This window comes from Diceros bicornis, chromosome 23, assembly GCF_020826845.1.
Source record: "Diceros bicornis minor isolate mBicDic1 chromosome 23, mDicBic1.mat.cur, whole genome shotgun sequence".
In the NCBI taxonomy this organism is placed as follows: Eukaryota; Metazoa; Chordata; class Mammalia; order Perissodactyla; family Rhinocerotidae; genus Diceros; species Diceros bicornis.
The window spans coordinates 19,157,786-19,179,979 of record NC_080762.1 but is presented as its reverse complement, the minus strand read 5'-3'; the positions used below and the strand labels follow the sequence as shown (position 1 = coordinate 19,179,979).

The 22,194-nt window shown below is 37.2% G+C and overlaps 1 protein-coding gene, 1 non-coding gene and 1 pseudogene across 2 annotated transcripts; all 3 read right to left on the bottom strand.

Annotated features, from left to right (window-relative positions):
- Nucleotides 1-8,206: 8,206 nt before the first annotated feature.
- LOC131420711 (U6 spliceosomal RNA) lies at nucleotides 8,207-8,312 on the bottom strand. Its single transcript, XR_009223630.1, has one exon. It is a non-coding gene; the product is annotated as a U6 spliceosomal RNA (small nuclear RNA).
- Nucleotides 8,313-10,215: 1,903 nt separating this feature from the next.
- LOC131420424 (ribulose-phosphate 3-epimerase-like) lies at nucleotides 10,216-11,593 on the bottom strand (annotated as a pseudogene).
- Nucleotides 11,594-13,058: 1,465 nt separating this feature from the next.
- Nucleotides 13,059-21,137, bottom strand: FAM162B (family with sequence similarity 162 member B). The gene is made up of 4 exons (XM_058566397.1): nucleotides 20,951-21,137; nucleotides 20,696-20,807; nucleotides 17,212-17,320; nucleotides 13,059-14,121 (listed from the first exon to the last, which is right to left on the bottom strand). Exons 1-4 carry the CDS (start codon nucleotides 21,120-21,122, stop codon nucleotides 14,023-14,025), a joined length of 492 nt encoding a protein of 163 aa, XP_058422380.1. The 5' UTR covers nucleotides 21,123-21,137; the 3' UTR covers nucleotides 13,059-14,022.
- Between the last annotated feature and the right edge of the window lie 1,057 nt (nucleotides 21,138-22,194).

Genomic DNA, 22,194 nt, shown 5'->3' with positions numbered 1-22,194 from the left:
ACTCCAAGGTAGGATGCTTATGTTTTTCATTATTGTAAACAATATATTTTATTACCTAAAATTTTCCAAATTGTTGCTGGGGTATAGAAATGTAATTGATTTTTGTATATTATTCATATCTAACAGCCTTGCTAAATTAATTTCAACTTGTAGATGATTTGGGTTTTCTTTGTAGATAATAATATTAACTGAATAGTGGCATTTATTTCAAATCCTTATTTCTTTTTCTTTATTGCTTAGGTAGGATCTCCAGTACAATATTGATTAGAAGTGATAATGGCAGGCATTTTAAATTTCTTCCTGATTTAAAAAGAAATGCTTTTAATGTTTCACCATTGAATATAATATAGTAGGTACAGTTGATCTTGATTATTTGCAGATTCTGTATTATCAAATTTGCCTACTTCCCAAAATCATTACTCAGGGCATTGTCATGGTTATTTGTGGACATTGTGCAGAGTGGTGAAAAATTGCAGTCACCCAGGGCACGTGTTCCCAGCTGAGGTTGAACAGGCAATGCTCTTCCTTTCTTGTTTTAACTCTCATACTGATAACTATCTTTTGTGATCTGTTTAGGGCTACAATTTTTTTTTTCCTTTTCGTTGGTGATTTTGCTGTTTAAAGTGGCCCCCACGTGTAGTGCTGAAGTGCTGTCTAGTGCTCCAAAATGCAAGAAGGCTGTGATGTTTCTTAACAGAAAATACATATGTTAGCTAGGCTTCATTTAGGCATGAGTTATAGTTCTGTAGGCTGTGAGTTCAACATTAATGAATCAAAAATATATATAAGGTGTCTTCAAACAGAAACATGTAAAATAAGTTATATATTGATTGGTTGACAAAAATGTGACCAGAGGTTCACAGGAACCTAACCCTTCATTTCCCCTAGGAGCAATAATAGTTCAGTATTTGCTAGTTCAGCATTTGCAGCAACTTTATAGAACATAACTACCCTGAATAATAAAAATCAACTGTATTTTTGTAGGTAACTTTTATCAGATTAAAAAAGTACTCTTTTATTCCAGTTTACTATAACATTTTTATTTTGTTTTGTTTTTAACCTGAATGGAGTTGAAATTCATCCATTGTTTTTTCTGCATCATGAATAAGCATATAGTTTTCCACCTTTAAAGTGTTGAAAAATAGGCTTTTCAGCATTGAACCCATTTTAAGATATACCCAATGTGCCACTTATCATTTTATTGCTTTAAGCTCCAAATGCACTCTTCATCAACCTACTTTGTCATATTGGCACTGGACCCTGTAAACAGTTCTCCTTTGCCAGGTGGCATGATATGAAGCTTTGTCAGTAGAAGGCATTGGAGGGACTTTGAAGGAGGAAGAGTTTTCTCGACCTATTCCTAGTGTGCTTTTCTCTCTTTTTGCTCCTGTGATGCTCAGTCATTATGCAGAAGACTCAGTGGGGCTCACCCCAGTGTAGTTTCAGTGGCATCTCTGCAAGCAGCTTCATGGTAAGGTTTCATTGGCACCTCCAATCAGCTTCCCAGCAAGTTCAATGACATTTCCATGGGCAGCTCACTGGCGAGTTACCCCAGTGACCCATCTGGTTTTCTAACGTTGTATAGGCACCCATTTGGTGGCTTCTCAGCAAGTCTCACTGCCTTCCAGAGAGCCTCACAGGCACCCCAGTAGGCAACTTCTCAGTGAAGTTAAGCAGCACCTTGCAGGTAACTTTCAGGGAGTCCTCCCAGCACCCCTGAGAGCAGCTTCCTGGTGAGTATTGTTGGCACCCCGGGGGACAGTTTTCTGCTTGCCAGCCTCAGCCTGGGACACACCAAAGAACTTTTCTGTCATCCAGTCAATGCTACACACCAACAGGGTCTGAATCTCAGCCTTGGAGGAGGGGACTGTCTTCTAAATTTGTTCCTTCCTTGGATGCTCATTTTGTCTCAGAGGCAGCGGCTATTCCCTACATTTGCTATTCCTGTTATTTATCAGACTTCTTTTTATCTCTTAGTAAATCCCTTATTACTAATCTTTTCACATTAAACTTTCCCTGTTCAAATAACTGTCATTTTTGTCTTCTGACTGGATCCTGACTGATATACCAACATAGTCGTGATGTATATACTTTTTGTATGTTGCTGTCTTTGGTTTGCTAATGTAATATTTTTCTTGTAGGATTCTTGGTGCATATTATTTATAATAAATGAGCTTAGCATATAATTTTCCATTTTTATACTGACCTTTCAGATATGAGAGACATGCTTTCTTTTTAAAAAAAATTTTACTGAGATATAATTCACATGCATACCACACAATTCACTCAAAAGTGTACAATTCAGTGGTTTCAGTGGTTTCTATAGTCACAGAAATCAAACTGTCACCACAGTCAATTATAGAACATTTTTATTTTGTGACTGGCTTCGTTCATTAGTATAATGTTTTCAGTGTTCATCCATGTTGTAGCATATATCAGTATTTCATTTTTATTATGAATATTTCATTGTAGATATGACACATTTTATTCATTCATCAGTTCATTCATTCATTGATGGGCATTCAGGTTGTTTCCACATTTTGAGGAAATGAATGAATTGACCTCTTTTTCAAATGACTTTCTTTGGTAATATTCTTTGCTCTGGAATCTACCTTGTCTGATATTCATATAGCCACCGCTACTTATTTTGACATGTGTTAGCACGGTATGTCTTTTCCATCCTTTTACTTTTAATCAGTTTGCTTCTTTATAAAGTGGATTTTTTGTAGGCAACAAATGGGTCTTGCTTTTATATTCTGACAATCTCTATTTTAATTGAAGTGTTTAAATCATTAACAATTACTGTGATTATTGATTTAATTTAGATCTGCCATTTTGCTTTTTGTCTCATTTTTTTGTCTTCTTTTTCATCATTTTCTGCCTAGTTTTAGATTAACTAAGTATTTTTTATGACTCCATTTTATCTACTTTGTTCACTTATTAGCTATAACTCTGTTTTTTATTGGTTGTTTTGGGCTTAAAACAGGCATTTTTAACTTAGTCTACTCTCAGGTAATATAAAAGCATATTACATATAACACTGCACTTTCCTTCTGAGCACTTGAAACGTGGCTAATGCCACTGAAAAACTGAAGTTTTAGTATTTCATTTCAATTAATTTAAATTAAAATTAAAAACTGATAACTTTACTCAGTTATTAGAAAACCTAAATATATTTGGAACAAGTATGGGAATCTTTTTTTTATTATAAATTTTATGAAATCTAAAGATAGACCAAGTATTTTCAATCAAGATTTAGCCTTTGAGTTGAGATGTAAACTGTACATTGGGTTTCAAAGATGTATAGAGGAAAATAATGTAAAATATCTTATTAATAATTTTTATATTATGATTACTTGCTGAAATAATATTTTGGACATATTGGATTAATAAAATGTTCTATTAAATTTAATTTCACTGATTATTTTTAATTTTTAACATGACTATTAGAAAATTGTAAATTATATATGTGGCATGATTTTTCTATTCAACACTGGTATAAGAAGCTTAATACTTCCATTTTCTCCCTCTCTGCCTTTAAGCTATTGTTGTCCTACATTTTACTTCTACATATGTTATAAACTCCAAAATACATTTTAAAATTTTTCTCTTTAAATAGTCAATTATTTTTAAAAGAGGTTTAAAAAAATTATAAAGTTTTTTATATTTGCCTACATAGTAATCATCTCTAGTGCTCTTCAATTCTCTGTATATCTAGATTTCTATCTGGTATCATTTTCCTTCTGCAAGAAGGACTTTAATATTTTTGTATTGTAAGTTTGCTAGTGATGAATTTTGCCAGCTTTTGAATGCCTGAATAAGTCTTTATTTCACCTTCATTTCTGAAATATATTTTTACTGGGTATAGAATTCTACATACATTTTGTTCTTTCAAGATGTTGCTCCACTGTCTTCTGACTTGCCTTCTTTCTGACAGGAGTTTTGCTGTCATTCTTATCTTCGTTCCTTTGTATGTGATGTTAATTTTTTCTCTGGCTGCCTTTATATTTTTTTCTTGATCACTGATTTTAAGCAATTTGATTATGATATGCATTGGTGTGCCTTTTCTCATGTTTCTTGTTCTTGCAGTTAACTGAGCTTCTTGGGTCTGTGAGTTTATAGTTTTCATCAAATTTGGAAACATTTCAACCATTATTTCTTCAAATATTTTTTCAATTTCACTTCCACTTATATTAGGCTGCTCAAAATAGCCATACAGCTTAGTGATGTTTTGTTTGTTTCTCTTTCACTTGTTTTTCTCTGTGTTTCATTTTGGATAGTTTTCATTGCTTTGTCTTCAAGTTCACTAATCTTGTCTTCTGTTGTATCTAATCTTCTCTTAATTCCATTAGTGTATTTTTCATATCAGACTTTGTGTATTTTATCTCTGGAAGTTCTGTTTGGGTCTGTTTTATATCTTTCATGTTTCTTCTTATCATGCTCAAACTTTCCTCTACTGTGTTGAACACATCAATATAATTATAGCTGTTATATTGTCCTTGTCTGCTAATTCTATCATGTGTGTCATTCTTGGTCTATTTCTTTTTGACTTTTCTCCTCATAATAGATTGTATTTTCCATTTGCATTCATTCTTTGAATGTTTGGTAATTTTTTATTGGATACCAGGCATTATGAATTTTACTTTGTTGGCTCTTAGATATTGGATTTCCTATATATGTATTCTTGAGCTTTGTTATGGGACACAATTAAGTTACTTGGAGACAATTGATCTTTTACAGCCTTGCTTTTAAACTTTTTAAGGCAGGCACGGAGCAGTCTTTATTTTACTACTGAGGCAATAGCCTTCTGAGTGCTCTGCTACTCTGTCAAATACAAGGGTTTCCACTTTGGCTAGTGGAAGTCAAACTATTCTTGGTGTTGTGTGAGCTCCACAAATTGTTTCTCCTTGTTGTTTCAGGTGGTTCTTTTCATGGCCTTCGGTAGTGATCACATGTCATCATCAATACTCAGCTGCAGATCTCTGGAGCTCTCTGTGCAGCTCTGTCACCTTGGTAATCTGCCTAGTGAAATCTGATTGTCTTATCTTCTCTGCCCAACTCTTTCTCCTCAACCCAGAGAGACTTCTAGGCTTCACCTGGGTCTCCCCTCTATGCCCTGCAATCTTAAAACTCTCTAGGCAGTAAAGTAGAAGAATCAAAGGGTCCAGCTAATTTATTTCCTGTATTTCATGGATCATTGTCCTTCATTGCCTGATGTCCAGTGTCCGGAAACTGTCGTTTCATACTTTTGTCTGATTTTTTAGTTATTTCAGGCAGGAAAGTAAATCTTGTCCCTATTCTTCCATTTTGGCCAGAGTGGAAGATGAGCATACCAATTCATAATGTTCTTTCTAAAATCTCTGTTGTACATTGGCTTTCATACCTTTTATCATTTCTAATATTGTTTTCTTGTATCTTACTTTTATCTCAATAAGTCTTGCCGTATTCAGTTATATTGATCTTCTATATTCTATGTTTGTATTTACTTCATTAGTTTCTGCTCTTAATTTTATAATTTCCAATCTTTTATTCTCTTGTATTTATTCCTTTTTCTTTTTCTGATTTCTTAGAGATGTTTAACACATTTGTTATAAACCTTTCTTTTCTAAGAAAAGCATTTTTTGAGGCTAACAATTTACTTTGAAGTATCACTTCAGCTGCATTCCACAAGTTTTGATATATAGCTTTTTCTTATTCAGCTCTAAGCATTTTAAAACTTCTATTATGATTTACTCTTTGACCTATGAGTCATTTAGAAATGTGTTTTTAAATCTTCAAACTTTAAAAACATTATACCAATCATTTCTGAGTTGTGGTATAACAATATGTAGTTTGAAAGTTGATGAAATGTGCTTTATGGCCTAGTATGTGCTCAGTTGTAGTGAAATGTTCCATGCATGCTAGAAAAGAATGTGTATTATGAATTGAATCATCTTTTATATCTTTACTAATCAACTTAATTTGTCAATTTCTAAGATAAGTGTGTTAAAATTTCCAAGATGATGGTGGGTTTGTCCATTTCTTGTAGTTTTGGCAATTTTTGTGTATTTAGATGCGACATTATTTTGTACATACAAATTTAGAATTATATCATTTTTCAGATTCCAATGAGAATTCTTACATTTATGTGTTAAAAGAACAGAATGATAGTTATTACAAATTTGGCATTTTCAGATTATGTGATAGGTGAATTTAAATAAAACAAACTAGTTGCAACTTAACTGAAAATGTTTTCCCTTTCAGTCTTTGTGATGGGAACAATGGACTTTTCTGCTGAAGGTTGAAGACACTGCAGCCTTATTACGGCAAGATGAAAAGTATGTTCAGATTGAAAAGTCACGCTTTCCATGGTGAAATCTTCTGTAGCAGTGCACCAGAGAATAGCCACCATCCAAAAAAGCCATTAGTAGATGGAATGGAGGTGTTTAAAACCTTTGGTCTAGGATTTACTAGTGTTTAAAAAAAAATAGATAACAGGGAACAGGTTGGTTAATAAAATGATGTAACTTAAGGGAAAACAGGATTAACAACCAAAAAGCTCTGTTCTCAATCCCCCACTCCCCCTACTCACACAATTCCAGAATAAGAACACGTACTTCATGTATTAATCCTTTAGGCTGTCTATGGAAAAGGCAAGGTAAATCTTTTGGAAGATTGGCTCTGAGCTAACATCTGTGCCCATCTTCCTCTATTTTTATGTGAGACACATTCACAGCATGGCTTGATGAGTGGTGCATCGGTCTGCGCCCAGGATTTGAACCTGCAAACCCTGGGCTGCCAAAGCGGAGAGCGTGAACATAATCACTACGTCACTGGGTTGGTCCCCATAAATCTTTTTTTTTTTTCCTTCTTGAACCACGGGAGTAACTAGCTTTTCACCCACAGACAAGTGCTAGTCATTTGTGTTAATCATGCAAATCACTAGCACCAAGAAATTAACTGCAGCAATTTGATGTCAGACCACATTACTGGGTAAATAACTTTTAAGAGGTTATACAAACACACATACACACACCTGTAGGTCAAATGACAGTTATTATTTTTTCTATACATATGATAATTCATTAAAATTGCCTCAGAAATATATTAAAATACACATGTGTATATTGAATATGCCTGCATACATGCATACATAAACACATTTATATATGTAGTTTTAAAAAAAATACTGGCAATGACTCACTCTGAAAATGCATGTATGAATTACCCATAAAATGTAAGCTGCAATATAAAGAACCACAGGTTTCCACTGATAACAGACACCTAAAAGTCTTGACTATGGAGAGGGAGGAGTTTTTTTTTCTTTTAAACGTGTTTAACCAAATCATTAATGGAAGTCATTTATGGAAATTCCTATACGGGATAGCAATACTCCTTTGTTTGAAATCACTGATTTCTGTTGGACTAACCACAGGCTATTTTCTGTTTACTCCTAACAGAAGACAAGAAGAGTGCAGACAAATGCTGATGTGTTTTAAAACTACCACATCTTTGAAAACTCAACTTCGATTTTATCTGCTTTCTATCAGCTCTCACTGTGTCCTAAGAATTTTGATATATCTCATAAAGAGAAAATACCAATTTAAAATGAGCAACAAACAGAAAAATATCATTAGTGTAAAGTACAAAACAGTTTTATTTCTAGCTAATTAATTTGGTCGTCCTCGCCATAGCTTACTGTATTTTAAAAAAACCTCTATCCCTACTTGCATCCTGGAGTTAAAATTTCTCACAGAATAATGCTTCAGTGTTGGATACTGAAGAGTATACATTGAGGAAAATTTCTTTTGAGCCTATTACAACACTTTTTCTACGTGACAGTTGAGGACAATTTGTATGAACTACGTTTTTCTCACGTAAAAAAGGATATTCAAGTTGTACCATGTAACTGACAATCCTGGCTGGCTGGCCTAGTCTGTGAGGTTTTTGTTAGGGATTGGAAATTATACTGTCCCTTTTTTTGTTTTTTCCAGTCTTTTCTACAACTTCCTGGAATTTTTCCCTATGACATGATTTCTTTTTTTTTTTCAATTTTCAATACTTTTTCAGTTTTATTGAGATATAATTGACATACAGCACTGTTTAAGGTGTACAGCATAATGACTGGACTTACATATATTGTGAAATGATTGCCACAAGTTTAACTAACATTCATCATCTCAAAGAGATGCAAAAAAAGAAAAAAATGTTTTTTTCCTTGTGACAAAAAAATACAGAACATTTCACGAATTTGCAAGTCATCCTTGTGCAAAGAGCATGCTAATCTTCTCTGTATCATTCCAATTTTAGTATACATGCTGCCAAACGAGCATTCTTATATTTTCACTGTACATTTATTTTTAAAGAAAAAGAAAACAAAAGCTGGACAAAGCCCAAGTTGTCCAGGCAATAAACTCAAATCTTTCTACCATGTCTGATATTATAATTTTCTGTGTAAATTTTTAAGTTAAGATGTTTCTATATGCCTATATTGTCTGATTTGGGTAAAATGCCACTTATTCATGATACAACCCTGTCCTAGACCTAAATAAAAACATATTAAGAAACAAAATTTTACCTTATAATGTTAAAGGAAAAAAAAGCAAGCTCTATTATATGCTTAAGTATCAGCATTTTTATTTTTCAAATCTTATTTCTCAAAAGTCATAGTAATCTTGAGAAGTTTAAGGACACCGGCCCTGTTATTTCTTGCCATATTTATTACAAATGAAAAGAGTCAATACATATTTGTTGTCTAAGTATATTTTAGAACACACAAAACTTTTAGTTTATAGATTAACTCTGTCATCTACTAGCTTACCTGGTCTTTCTTGGAATAATAAAATACATATCCTTGGGGCCAAGATCTATAGTTCCAGAATATTCTCAGCTATCTGCTTCTGCTATAGAATAAAGTTAGTTTGGAAATAAGACAATGTTAAGTAAAAGCAGCTTGCTTTGCCTAACCCACCTCCCAAGGCTCCATTTGTAAAAAGAGTACAAACCAAAAATCCTATGTCCACTATATCCTTTCCAGGGTATCAGCCTGTTGCTGACTTTTATTTTCTTCATTTTTTGAATAGGGACAAAAATACCTGTTCCAACACTCATAAGAGTGACTTATAGATTTAATGAAATTATATCAAAGTACTCTGTAACCTACCAAACTTAAATTTATATAACAATAACTACTTTGTATTGAACATCATCTAAGTTCTAGGAATAGTAGTGGACGGTTTACATGTATAATGTTACCTCTTTTAATCCTCCACACAACCCTGTGAGGTTGTTATAATTACATTCTGCTTATAAATAAATTAATAGAAGCTCAGAGTGATTTGAGTGATTTGCTAAGGTAAAATAGCTGGAAAGGGCAGAGTCAGGATTCAACTAGATATTACTTCCAAATAGAGACTTTACTTTTCCTTTCTACTCAGAACTAAGGCAACAGCATTATTTAATGTCCTTAAGAATGGTAATTGGGTTAAATAAAAGGGAAAAAAAATCACTGAATACCCTGCCCCTCCAATAAAGCTGTCAGATAAAACCTATACTTACATTTTAGAGTAGACCACACACTACCTGAAAACCCCTGTACTTCATATATTTTTTAATAGTTTTGATGCATCAAGTGTAAGATGCGTCAAAAATAGATGTTTTAGACACAATAAAAATATGGTATCCCATCCAGCCAGGTCCAAGCTTAACTTTTCATGTTTCATTCTAACCACTATCAAGCATGTAGACAAATCACAAATGACACAAAACAGAAAAAACATAAGGACTTCCTTTGCTTTTGGAAAACATCTCAAAAACAACAAAATTCTTTTGAGGAAAGAAGGAAAAATAATTTTCTAATAGTAACTAATATGCCTTCCTTAGTCATTACGACATAATGTTTGTAACCTTAATAATAAAGCAATATATTTACTCTTTATAAAAATCAAGTCACCAAGTAAAAGCAGAACATCCACCACACTAAAAATGTAGTTATAACATATACACCAATTTCCAACCTCTCAGAACATCCTGTAAAATAGATTTTAGTCACTGGAATGAATAATTGTTCAGAAAAGCAACATTGCCTCGATTGCAATATGATTTGGTAGTTAACATTCTTGCTTTCCAGTTAAAAGCAGAAGCATGAGCAAAAACATTGGGCTCTTTGATGTTTCATTGACCAAGAGAATGTTTCTGGGCAGCCCCTGAGAAAACATTTGTTAACACATTGGTCACAGATATATCTTCACTCTTCAAAATGACACTACCAGACACAATCATGTTACCTCATGACTGAACATTTATGGACTGTGTCAGGACCCACTTCACAATCAACCTCTAAGTCCAAAGATGGGAACTGGATCCTCAACCAGTGAACCTGTGGCATCATATCTTCCATGAATTTTTGCCTTCCAAACCCAGGTTCCACTGCATAGCCAAGGCTATCTCTATCTGATTAGCCCAGGTGCCAAATGCTCACCTGTAGTTCCTGGTTTGATGGCAAGTTCAACTTAATCTCGTTCTCACAAACGTCTTTAGCCAAAGCCCCTGGTTTCTCAGTAACTTTGAGATTAAAGGTATATTGATTGGTTCCTGCTATAGCCATTGGCTTTACCCACTGTTCCAAGCTGGACACTATCATGTGCATGTCAAAGCCTAGCTGGAGGCTTCCTACCACAGGGTGACCAAAGGTGACATTGGAGACAAAATGCATCCAAGTGCAGAAAATCGGCCCCCTGAGTCCGGCATCCAGGGGCTGTCAGCCTCTAAATTTGCCCGGTTGCTGTTGAGGCTGGACAGGCCAATCTTGCAGCTGGATACCATGGTACTTGTTACCAACAGAAGGGTATCTTTTGATGAACTGAACCTTTTACCAATATGTTGTGACCTTCTTTATCTCCAGCAATCCATTCTCTTAAAGTTTATTTCATTTGATGTTATATAGCTGTTGTAGCAATATTTGGGTTAAGAATTGTCTGCTATATATTTTCTCCATCATTTTCCTTCAACTCTATATTCTATTGTTTTAGTTGTATCCTTTGTATGCAGCATATTATTGTTTTAATACATTCTGAGTGTCTTTGTCTTTACTCACCATAGCTGAGTTCACTTATTCTGAGTACTGATATATCTGGATTCATTTTGTCATATTTCTCTTGTTTTTTCTATTCTCTCCTTCTCTCTCTCGTCCTTCTTATCTTTTGACTAATTTCATTCACCTTTCTATTTTTAAAATCTCTTTACTTTGTTGAAAGTTTTTATTTTTATGTTACCCTATGAATTTTAACATATATATTTAACTTAACAAAATCTAAAGTTAATTGATATCTTTACCTTCCTCTCAATCAATGCAAGATCCTTACTCCTCTACAACTTACATGCTAGATTTTTTTTCTGACCCGGAAGTTAGATACTTTTAGACTATACAGCCAATGTTTATTTTGATTTAACCATTTTTACTTTTTTTTTCTTTCTCACTCATTCCTTTTTAAACCTTAGATCTTCCATTATAGATTGCTTGTCTTATTCTTATCCTTGGTCATAGCCTCATAGCTTTACTAGCTCCTTTATTTTCTGATATGGCCAGATGTTCCAAGGAGGGGACTTCTTTTTAAAGGTTAAGTATATTCCACTAGAAATATTTTAAAATCACTTGAAATATTTACTCTCCATGTGCGCACTTGATACACAAGTTTATTTGTTTGATTTTGCTTTTTAAAAGTTGATTGCCTTTTGTATAACTGAATGTGTTATAATTATATAAAACATTTATATTGGGGCCGGCCCAGTGGCGTAGCGGTTAAGTGTGTGTGCTCTGCTTCGGCAGCTTGAGGGTTCACAGGTTCGGATCCCAGGGGTGCACCGACACACCGCTTATCAAGCCATGCTGTGGCCACGTCCCATATAAAGTGGAGGAAGATGGGCATGGATGTTAGCCCAGGGCCAATCTTCCTTGGCAAAAACAGGAGGATTGGCATTGGATGTTAGCTCAGGGCTGATCTTCCTCGCCAAAAGAAAAACCAAAAAACATTTATACTGTTCTAAAGTCAAATATATAAAACAAGATATATTCAGAAAAGTTTAGCTTCTATCACTGACCCCTCCAACATACTTCCTCCCTTCTCCTATAAATAACATTAAAAAATTTGTTTTGGTTTATTCTTCCATTATGTTTTAATGTAGAAATACATTTACATATCTCCTCCCTTACTGGATAAACAATAGCATACTACATATGCTTTCTCCAATGTGCTTTTTTCACTCAACTATGTTCTGTAGCTCATTCCCTGGCAAAATATAGAGCTCTTTATTCCTTACTGTACCTGCATAGTCCTCCATTTTGTGGACACACCATTCAGTTAATCCCTTATTGATGGACATTTAAATTGTCCTCAGTCTTTACCATTGTAAATAGTGTGGCAATGAATATCGCTGTAAATTTCTGGCTCAATAAATACATATGCAATTTTGCTAGATATTGTCAAATTTCCCTCTGTAGGGACCATATTATCTTTCATTTTGAACAGCAACATATGAGAATACCTCCCTTCTCACAACCTTGGAAACACAGTGTGTTGTTCAGGTCACCTTTTTTTTTTAGCAGCTTTACTGTGGTGTAATTTACATACCATGAAATTCACCCATTTTAAGTGTACAGTTTGAGTTTTCATAAATTTACAAAGTTGCGCATTACTACAATCCAGTTTTAGAACACTTTCATCACCTCAATACATTCTGTTGTGAGCACTTTTAACCAAATATTTGGTGTAGATTTATTGAGGGGTGGAGATAACACAGATGCATAAATTCTAGCTCCAAATCCATGTGATAAACTTGTGGTTAGCTAATTCTCACGGATTTTTTCCAAAATCAAAGTAAGACTTTTTCTAACAGAAAGTATGTGTAAGTTTTATTTGGCTCATTAGTTTGACAATGAGGACTGGCTTTGTCCTTAAAATTACAAAGCAAATACCCTCCATAAACCAAATGCACTAACTATGCAACTTCAAGGTTATGATGGAAAATATATTTAAAGAACATTTAATATACAATAAACTGGAAATTGTATCTTTTCCACTACTTATGTTTATGATTTTAAAAAATATAGATGCCAAATTAAAAATGTGTGAGAAGATATATAATTTTAAAGTTGCTTTGGGCCCTACTCAAGTTTGAAGACTGTTGATACACAAAATTTTTCTTTCTCTAATGTTTTTGGCTTTTTTAAATTGCTTTTGCAATCACTGTTTCAGAACTTTTATCATTTTAGAATAGCTTTTGAAATTAATAGTTCTTGATTTGTAAGACTTTTCAAATCTATTTCACCTAGTTGCAAACTATGAAAAGAATAACCAGAGAGACTGACCAATTACCAAATACAGTACTACTTTGGCTGAAAATTAGTTTAGATTTTAAAGAGCCATTGGTGATTTAGTTCAACCTTATTTTAATGACAAGCACAGAGTGCTCATTTTAGCATTATCTGTAATGGCCAAAAACTGGACCAAATATCCAGATAAATTGTGGCATAGTCGTACAATGGAATACTCTATCAAAATAAAAATGAATGAACTCATGCTACACATAATTTGTGGATGAACCTCACAACATAACGTTGAGTGTAAGAATCCACACTCACAACCGCATACTGTGTAATTCCATTTATATAAAGTTCAAAAACAGGCAAAACTAAGCTATGGTGATAAAACTCAGAACAACGGTTACCTTTGAAGGGTAATGACTGACAGAGGGCAGAAAGGAGGCTTCTGAGGTGCTGTTGATGGTCTACATCTTGACCTGGGCAGTGGTTACGCAGGTGTGTTCACTATGTACAAATTTATCAAGCTGTATACACTTTTGTGCACTTTTCTAAATGTGTGCACTCTATCAATAAAAGTTTACTAAAAAGCAAAAATATAAAAGACTCTGTACTTCTTGTCACCAAAATAAAACCATGGCAAATATTTTGTTAGATATTCTATTTTACCTATCTTTTATTGTTGCTGATAATAGTGATGATATTCCAATGAACACTTCAGAATATCATTTAGCCTTAGCCTGTGCAGCCAACGCAGCCTCTTCACGCCACTTAGCCTTCTTTGCCAGGTTCCAACTTGTTAAGGATTCATGTCGTTCCACAGCCTGCAAAAAAAAACAAAGCAAAGCATTGTGACTCTCTGGAAAGAATGTGTGTTTTAGGTAGCCATTCATCGGGCAGACTCTGTGAAAAGGAAAGGATAAAAGTAACTTAAAACATCTGTCTCAGATAGTATCCAAGAAAAATGGTCTTTAGGTATAGAACAAAAATGACTTAAGCTGCTAGACTTCCAGCCAACAGAACAGCTGGGCCCACCCTCTCTTGGCATACATAGACATATTTGTTAGATAAAAAGTAACAAAAATGTTTTCAAATAATTAAGCTCAAAATTGAGAAAGGGAAATCCTCAGGTAACAGAAATGGAAAGAGCTCAAAAGGTGTGAATTGATGTGGAATGAGAAGGACTGAAGTCGGGATGGAAGGAAATGGTTCAGTCAAGGGAATTAGGGAAAAACATTGGCTTTAACAGCCGTAGGCTGGGAGTTTAATCTCTTCACCAACAGGGGAGTCCAGTTTGGATCTTGGGCATGGAGCGGAACTACCAACAGAAAGTTGGAGGCATCAGGGAAAGGTACTCTTATGAAATGACTAAAACTCCTCTCAGCAGCCCAAGGAACTGGCAAAGAAACTAGGCATTTATCTGGGGGAAAGAGCACCTGTGCAAAGAAAAGATAATCAGCATCATAATGAGGAGGCAAGACCTCTAGCTCGAAAATAGATCTGAAGAAATAATCTAAATGCAGCACAGAGATAAAGATACAAAAAATAGAAAAGGGAAGTTAAGAGTCATGGAGGATAGAATTAGAAGTTCCAACGTATATTCATAATTGGTGGAGAGAATAGATAGAATGGGAGAAGGGGCCACATCTGAAATTATGACAATTTAGACTTTTTCAGAAGAGAGCAAAGCCAGTCCTCAGACTGAAGAGCATACAAAGTCCTTAGAAGAATAAATAAAAATTTAATAGACATTGACGGATTTCTAATATGCACCTCACACTTAATATAACCAAAAAGGAGGACTCCATATATTTTACCTTTCATGCCTACCAGTTCTTTCCTCAGCCTTACATATCTCAACAAATGGCACCATCGTCTGTCTAGTTACTCAAGTCAAAAACCCAGGCTTTTTGGTTTCTTTCTTCCATTTTCTCTCCTCCTCTGACACTGAATTTACCACCAAGTTCTATCCTTTCTACCTCCCCAAATATATCTCGAATTGCTAACCTTTTCTCCATCTCCATCTGCCACAATCTTAGTTAAGATACATGCATTCTGGGGCCGGCCCCGTGGCTTAGCGGTTAAGGGCGAGCGCTCCACTGCTGGCGGCCCGGGTTTGGATCCTGGGCGCGCACCGCTTCGCCGGCCATGCTGAGGCTGTGTCCCACATGCAGCAACTAGAAGGATGTGCTGCTATGACATACAACTATCTACTGGGGCTTTGGGGAAAATAAATTAAATAAATAAATAAATAAATTAATTAAATTTAAGATACATGCATTCATTATCCAAAATGAAAGGTGAATTAGAGAGAGGCAAGAGGGACAGCAGTGAGACCATTTAGAAGATACTGCAAATAAACTAGGCAACAGACGTTGGTTATCTTACACGAGGGTGATATCAGGAGGGACGGTGATGAGTGAGTGGTCCAATTGTGGATATATTTTAAAGTGGAGCCAACAGGATTGCTGATGTATGATGACTTACTCAGGAGCAGCTTGAAAATTGATAAAATACTGAGTACCTGGGCAAGGCCATTTTAGAAGAGGTGGTCAGGGAAGCTCTTTCTGAGGAGAAGAATAAGCCAGCTACGGCAAGACCAGTGGAAGGAAGGAAAGCCTAGAGAGGAGAAAGGGCTTGGTGTATTAAAAAATAGAAAAGAACTAGTGTGGATGAAGCATACAACGTACACAAAGAAGATGGTATGAGACAGGGAGGGTCCAGACAGTGTCAGGCTCCAATCTGTCATTTAGGAGCTAGAGAATCATCAACTTGGTGGGCAGTCATTTTATCAAGGGTAGGTTAAAACCAAGAGATGATCAAATTTCTTTATATCTATGTTTAAGTGTTCAGCCCAGCAAATATTTAAGAAACTTCCCATTTGATGAGAACAATTTCAAAACATAAGTTTTTGGCCAAGCTAACAGAAATGAATGGACATGTACATAACATTAGTGAGCTCAGAGGCTCTAGTTCCTATGTAAATTACTGGGCTCAAATACTCTTGAAAACATGAGAAGCAAAGAAGGAATCATAGGACAAGGCAGAATGGTAATTGGCTAAACACGCCTAGAGAGTGAAGATGTATGGATCCAAACAAACTGTTCTGCATGATGTGGCTGCCAAAATCTAGTTTCAACTGTGGCTGCACTACTAAAATGCAATGTTCATAAATAAGGAAGTTATAACCACACCCTAATGGGTTCAGCTGCAGGGGCCACAATGAGGAGGAACACTGACAAACTGGAGTGTATCTAGAGGAGAGCTCAAAAAGTTGTTAGGGATGGAGAAATTAAGAGTGGAGAAGAGAAGACTCCTAGGGAGGTGTTAGATATCTCCCCAATATTTGTGGGGCTGCTCTTTGTGGTAAAAAGTGATCAGCAGATGGAAGGATTTGGGGAAGCAGAAACCAAAATTAGAGAGTAATCAGCTCTTAATTTCTCTCTAGAGGTATTAATCAGAAACCATACATTGGAGATGGCAAAGAAAGGGCTCATCTACAGGATATAGACAAACTAGTTGACTTTGGTGATCCATTCCAGCTTTTGCATATTTCTTGATTCTATGCAATGGCTAGTTGAGCTCGTGATTTAGGGAATGATCTAGTCTGGATAACTTTCACACAACAAAGTTCTCCTTCTTGTGCAGATTTTAACCAGGTTGTAAACTGTCCTGTTTTTGTTTATCTTATAAGTGGAAACAAGCTTTTGTCCCTCCTGGCCATATAGTTAATTTGTTGACTCAAGTTTTCACGGGCAAATTTGTTTTCAATATGATAGCTATGCATGGGTGGCTCTAGGTGTCTAAGACGAAACTGTTCTTACATCATAAGAATGGCAATAATCCCTGAACAGAGAACAAAGCCCATAATATTTCTTAAAATTCACAAGTCTCTATTTTAAAGAGGTACTCACCCTTTTGGCTGACGCGATCACCGCAAAGCAGGCGATAATTGTGAATCCGATCATTATGTAACATGCTTTCACCCGAGCTCTGTTTCTTGCAGCGTCTATCATTTCTGGCCTAAACCAAGATGTGTATTTTATTAATTATATTAAAGTAATATGATTTTCTCACTGGGATAATACACAATGATTTGTTATGTAAATATTCCAAAAATTTCCCTGAATGCAAACTGCTGATGTGAAAGAATTTCAAACGCTAGCCCATTATCTTACCAATTCCAAATTAACAGATATTTATTCAGGTCTTAACTAATGCTAGCCACTATGAAGCCACAGTGTAGTATATTTACCTTCTAATTGCTCAAACTATAACTACTAGAGATTATGGCCTGACTCTCCATTGTTTTTTTTTTCACTGATTGGGGTAAAGGTTAAGAATTAAAGCATATGCATGTCTATGACTTGTGTCCATTTGGCCCTGTGTTATTAACTAGGCTTTGTTTTCAGTTTTGAACAAGTTAATTTTTTTAAAATTCATTTTAATCATTTTGTTTTTTGACTGGCCTTTCAATCTCTTCTTGCCCCCTCCCATCCCACCCTGATTAAAGTCCTATCCCGATTAAAGAGACTATTATACATTTTGTGAGGATATCTGTTATTATACTCTTATTATACGTTACACATTTTGTGAGAATGACGGTTAGAGAAAGGGTGTTTCTTTCATGGCTTTTGCATAGGTTTTCAAAAGGAGTGATCAAAATCACGGTAATTTGTCATCTTCGTTTTCTTGTTATTAGTATTCTGAAATATTATATGCTTATTCGAATACTGGGTAGTCTTATTTACTAATAAAGTTATATGCAAGTCGTCCATGATTTTAGCAATACTACTTACAAAGTAGTGTTATAAAGGTAATCACGCCTGTGAGCCTTTTACATTGAAATAAACTTTAACAATTTGCAATAATATGAAGTGGCAGTTTATAAATACACATAGTTAAAGCACGTGACTCTTGAGAATGTATGCAGCAGCAATCTTTCTTATCTAATGTCAAGTTTAAATAGAATGTAGTTACATAAAAAAAATTCCAGGAAGACAAGTTGCAATTTCTCTTAAAAATGAAAAACTTTTTCTTTAACTTTTCCACTAGTTGAAAAAGCACAGAAAACCAAATATTTTGCGTGTTTTCCTTAGATTTTAGGCAGATTAACCCAACTTTTAAGATGTTAGCTGCAAACATGAATATGAAGACATTATTAGATTATATTTGTTGTTGACTTTTGTTCCAGATGGAACTCAAAAGATCTGATCTTTTTTATCCATCCATCTGGCTTTGATCTGCTATATCAAATTAGTTTAGCAATGAAAAAAACAAGAAAAAGTACCGTTATTATTAAATATCATTAGTGTATGGTACAAAAATTATAGGTCACTTGTTAATTACATGTCCATTAAGAGCATGAAAAGTGAAAGCTGTTCACATTGTAAGTCTAATACTTAGCTTAGAAGGCATCTCTCTCCTAAACAGTAATGCTTTAACAAATTATAGAAAATAATAAGATGATAAATATTCAAACACATTCATGTTTCTAACCCCGAACTACAATACTTTTCATAGGCATCTTGTTCATAGTTATATTTTCCTGTTTATAATACTTCTGTTTTGTTTTTATAATTTTATTTATTTATTTTTTCCCCCAAAGCCCCAGTAGATAGTTGTATGTCATAGCTGCACATCCTTCTAGTTGCTGCATGTGGGACGCCACCTCAGCATGGCCGGAGAAGCGGTGCGTCGGTGCGGGCCCCTGATCGGAACCCAGGCCGCCAGCAGCGGAGCGCGCGCACTTAACCGCTAAGCCATGGGGCCCGCCCTTTTAATACTTCTTTTGACTGTGATCCTGTGGAAATTAAACCATTTCTCTAAAATGGGTCTCTTCACACATACAGCTATGTTAATGCAGTACTGGACATAGTAGTGTCTCTGCACAAGCATTAATGTATCATAATGCTGGTTTTTTACATTCTTGATTACTCTGCTACAGCACTAGAACTCAAAATTCCCCCAAATTGAGGGTGGTGTTTTACTTTTCATTTTGTTTATGTTCTCTTTCCTTCTTCATTTTGCATTTAAAGTATAAAATCCTCACGCATCAATTAAACTTATCAATGAAAATTTGACAACCAGAGCTTGTGATGATAAAGGCTTTTCTGAGGCTTATTTCTGCTTTGGGCTGTCTGTAGCTTGGAGACTACAGATCTCAAGGAAAACAAAATTTGTTTTATAATACTCAAAAATGTCTCTGTGGTTGATTAATATTGAAAACAGATTTCAAATTCCATGTTATTTCAAATTCCATGTCCATTCCTCATTAAATAATTTGATCTATGAATGGAATAAAAATGTTTGAGAAGTCATTGAGTGAACATTTCCCACCACCTGCCTTTTTCCATTTATATGAGATGCTTTTGGTACCTGGTAAACTAGTAAGTCATAAAAGTGCTGGCACTAAGTGCAAAACAAGATGGCCCAGTTTCCATTTTCCGTTCTAACAGGCATTGATTACATTGTATAAATATAATATACAGAATATTTGCAATCGTTATTTGATATTATAGTTCTAATATCCCTTCTTTTAAAGATCAGTTTAAAAAGTAGATTGATTTTATTGTTAGTTTTCTTCCTTTCCTTTTTACCACCCCTCTGTAAAAGTGCTGGGAAAGTTTTGGGGCTTGGCAGAAACGGAAACCGTAGAAAGATGGGTTTTTTTACAGGTTGCATTTACTTTTTTTTTTTTTTTTTTACAGGTTACTTTTACCCTGGAGATGAAGTTGGTAGCTTTGGTTTTATCACTTAGCGACCCTCTATCTTGGATTCAGAACAGATAGGAGGTCTGTGACTCCGCCGCCCCCGAGGGTCCTAGCCCAAGTAAACCTGGCGCTCAGAGGCTGCCGAACCGCGTCCGCCAGGCGTCTCCCGCCCCAGAAGAGGAGGCCGCGTGGATGCAGCTTCTTCCCAGAGATCCTCCAGGCGCCCCACGAGCCATGATTGAGGGACTCCTTCCTTGGGTGAAGAGGGAGCCGCCACCCTCCCGGCCAGAGCCCCTCTCCCTCTTTGGCGCCCCCGCGAGGACCGTGCCTTCTGTTTCAGCTCAGTGCTCCACTGCCTTGCGCCTTGGAGCTCCCCGGGGACTGGTATCTGGGCGCTGGTGGAAGTGCCCGCTGAACTGGGTTTTCACCCAACTTCAACAATCTCCCTGTAGCTTAGCTGCCCACTGTCCGGTCAAAGAACTTGACATTCACCCACACTAGGCGGGCTCAGGTCAAGTCCCTAAGGTGGGAGGTGTTACTGGGAAGAACTGTGCGGCACTGCGCCGCCTTCGCTCCACGGTGCGCCGGCGTCAGGAGGTGGATGGACTCGGCTCCCCTCCAGGCCCGGCCCGACCCGACCCTCCCCGGCGCGCGATACCCCGGCCGCCTCACAGGCCACACTTACGGCACCCGAGGGGGGATCTCCTCCATCGTTTTGAAACGTCCGGTCCACAGCAGGATTTTCTTGTCGAATGGCGAAGGCTTGTGCTCGGCGGGGACCCTGTGAACTTTCCCTGCTGCGAAAGCGACAGAGACGGACAGAGAAACGGACATACCGATGGCACAGTGGATCAGTGCGCGCTCACGCCTCCAACCCCCGGCTCCTCGCCCGCTCCTCCGCAGCCCCCTCCCTCCCAGGCCATTCCCAGTCCTGGCTCACCGGGTCCTTGGGGCCCAGAGCCGCTGGGGGCCCCGTCGCTGGAGTAGCGGGGAAGACCCCGAGGCCGAAGAGGCGCGAACGGCCACCGCGCCGCTTCTCCAGGCGCCCCCGGGACGCAGCTAAGGATGCGCCCCGGGCGGAGGCGCAGAAGGCTCCCGACGGCCCCGAGCATGCTGCGCCCTGTGCCTGCACCCGCCCCGCGTGCCGAGCCAGAGCGGAGCTCCCTCCACCCCCGCCCCTCCCCGCGGAGCTCCCAGCGCAGCTGCAGCCTCTGACACGCGCATCCTCGACTCCTGGTCCCCGCTTCCGGCCGGCGACCCCGGACCAGGGAGTCACCACCTTAGGGACTGATTCCTCCCTAGGAGGGCCCCGAGAGCTGCTGCCTCTGCCTGAACACTCCGGGCGCTGAGACTCACCACCTCTTGAGACAGCTTCTCTGCAGCTCGTTTTAAACGCATTTCTTTGTATTGAGTAGAAACGTGTTTCCATCAGGCTCTCACCCTTTGGTTCCACTGTCTGGCGCCCAAGGGAATAAATCCAATCCCTCTCCTTCAGGAAGAGCCAACAGTCCTTCAAGTGCAGGCCACTTCAAATGTTTGCCAAGTTAGTGTAAGGACATTCAGCAAACTTCTCATTTTCCCATGAGGAGATTTTTTGAAGTTAACTCCTCACCCCAGCCTCCACTCCCATACTTGTTCTCTTTTCTAAGCAAAACAGTCTCAGTGTCTACAATTGTTTTTCTCCACATTTTCATCTCTTAGTAGTAGCACAGACTCTCCAAACTCCTTTCAAAAGGAGCCTTTCTTCTTCTGCCTTCCACCATCTGCTAAAAGGGGGAAGATCTGCTATTACCTGGCTCCTAAATGGGAAGAGGGAGTCTGAGAGAGGGCTTGGAGGAAATCTGTCTACTCTGAAGGAATTCATTTATTCTACGTACTCATATTCCAGGGACAACAGACCCCAGCCGGGGGAAAGTGGTTTTCAGGACCCAGCGCCAGACCAGCTCACCCTCCTCTCCTGTCTACTGTCTCTGAGTTTCCTGCCATTCCCAGACACTGCTACGTTTAGTTGGATTTCCAGATATTGCTTTTCTTCCTAACTAGATGGTCAGGCTCTTAAAGGCAAGAACTTCTTTGTAATTCTGAGTGTCTTTCACATAATGGGTTTAACAAAAGAAGACAGACTAACAGGTCTGTAAAGAAATATGCATTTAGAGGAGTGATTTTGGAAAGAACTTGGGCTTT